This window comes from Olea europaea, chromosome 11 (genome assembly GCF_002742605.1).
Source record: "Olea europaea var. sylvestris chromosome 11, O_europaea_v1, whole genome shotgun sequence".
Classification (NCBI taxonomy): Eukaryota; Viridiplantae; Streptophyta; class Magnoliopsida; order Lamiales; family Oleaceae; genus Olea; species Olea europaea.
This window is the reverse complement of record NC_036247.1, coordinates 32,145,759-32,146,983: the sequence shown is the minus strand read 5'-3', so window position 1 is coordinate 32,146,983 and position 1,225 is coordinate 32,145,759. Positions and strand designations below refer to the sequence as shown.

The window sequence follows — 1,225 nt, the reverse complement described above, 5'->3', positions numbered from 1 at the left end:
AATGTGAATGTGCAACTTGCCCATTCCACAAACTGGTTCTGGTTCTTTGCTGTCCATTTATGTCCTTTAACCTATATCCCAGTTTTTTACTTTTTTAAGAAGAAAAAATAAGGAGACAGAACCACACAAAAATTTCTGATCAACTAAAAAAATTCTGAAATTCATTTGGTAATGAACTATCACTAGGCACAACTTCTGAATTAACTAATAATTCTCATTGCTTGCCAGGACAAAGCCAGCAACGAGAAGGAAATAAGAAGTGGAGATTGCAAATTAAATGTAAAACCCACTTGTCGCGAAAATTTTATTGGAAAATTTAGCTGTCAAAAATTAACAGTAAAGAGCCAAATTACAAAATATCAATTAAAATGATTATTCTATCAAAATGGGCATAACAAACAGAATTTTAAAAACGCGAGAGCGAATTAAACCTTCTTCACGGCCAGCCTCTGCAATTTGGGGACCTCTTCAATCAATCTGGCCTTGGTTCTCCGAATCTCTGCATTTATCGCAACGGCCGATGCCCGATTACTTTCTCCTGAAGCCTTCTCCGCTTTCTACCAAATTTGATTACACAATCAGCAACAAACAGATCAAAACCCGTTAACGTTTAAAAAAGTTACAAATTTAGGGTTTTAATTCCCAAATTCCTGAAACCTGTAGTGCCTCCTCTATGTCTGACTCAACGGCGGCATAGAGACGAGCGAAGGCATCATCCCCAGATACGTTGGAATCCTTCTGTTTCTCTATATCGTATTTATCATACTTCTTGCAGATCGCGTCCACGCGAGTCAATAGATCGATCACGCTCATTTTTATCTTTTCCTTTTGCCGAGAGGTTTAATGAATTAAGGATATGAAAATTGGGGCAAATCGATTGCGACGAGGTTCAGCAGAACTATACCGGGTGCAACAGAGTAAATGGAGTTTCAAATCCACCCTTGACAGTGTTCCATTTTTATTTTTTTTTTATATATTTATTTTTCATCTTTTATTTTATCCCATTCTTGCCTGCAAGCTTAAGCCTAGAGAAAGTAAATTTAAATTTTTTATGTTTAACAATTAATTTTAATAATATATTTTATGAAATTCGCAATTTTTAAATCACATATTTCATCAATTTTTATTAAAATTTAACCTTTATTTAATCCCCATTTTAAGGAAAATAATATATTTTTAAATAGTGATTGATGTAAAATGTGTGGCCAAAAATTAATGAAAATTT

General features: G+C 33.8%; 1 protein-coding gene across 1 annotated transcript in view; it reads right to left on the bottom strand.

The window, feature by feature from the left end:
* LOC111404726 (syntaxin-71-like) overlaps nucleotides 1–973 on the bottom strand; it is a 4,341-nt gene extending 3,368 nt beyond the window's left edge. The window contains exons 1-3 of the mRNA XM_023033492.1: nucleotides 658–973; nucleotides 432–557; nucleotides 21–71 (exon numbers count right to left, since the gene is read on the bottom strand). Coding sequence (XP_022889260.1) covers nucleotides 21–71; nucleotides 432–557; nucleotides 658–813 — 333 coding nt within the window. The 5' untranslated portion in view covers nucleotides 814–973. The remainder of the gene's footprint in view (nucleotides 1–20; nucleotides 72–431; nucleotides 558–657) is intronic.
* Nucleotides 974–1,225: the final 252 nt, after the last annotated feature.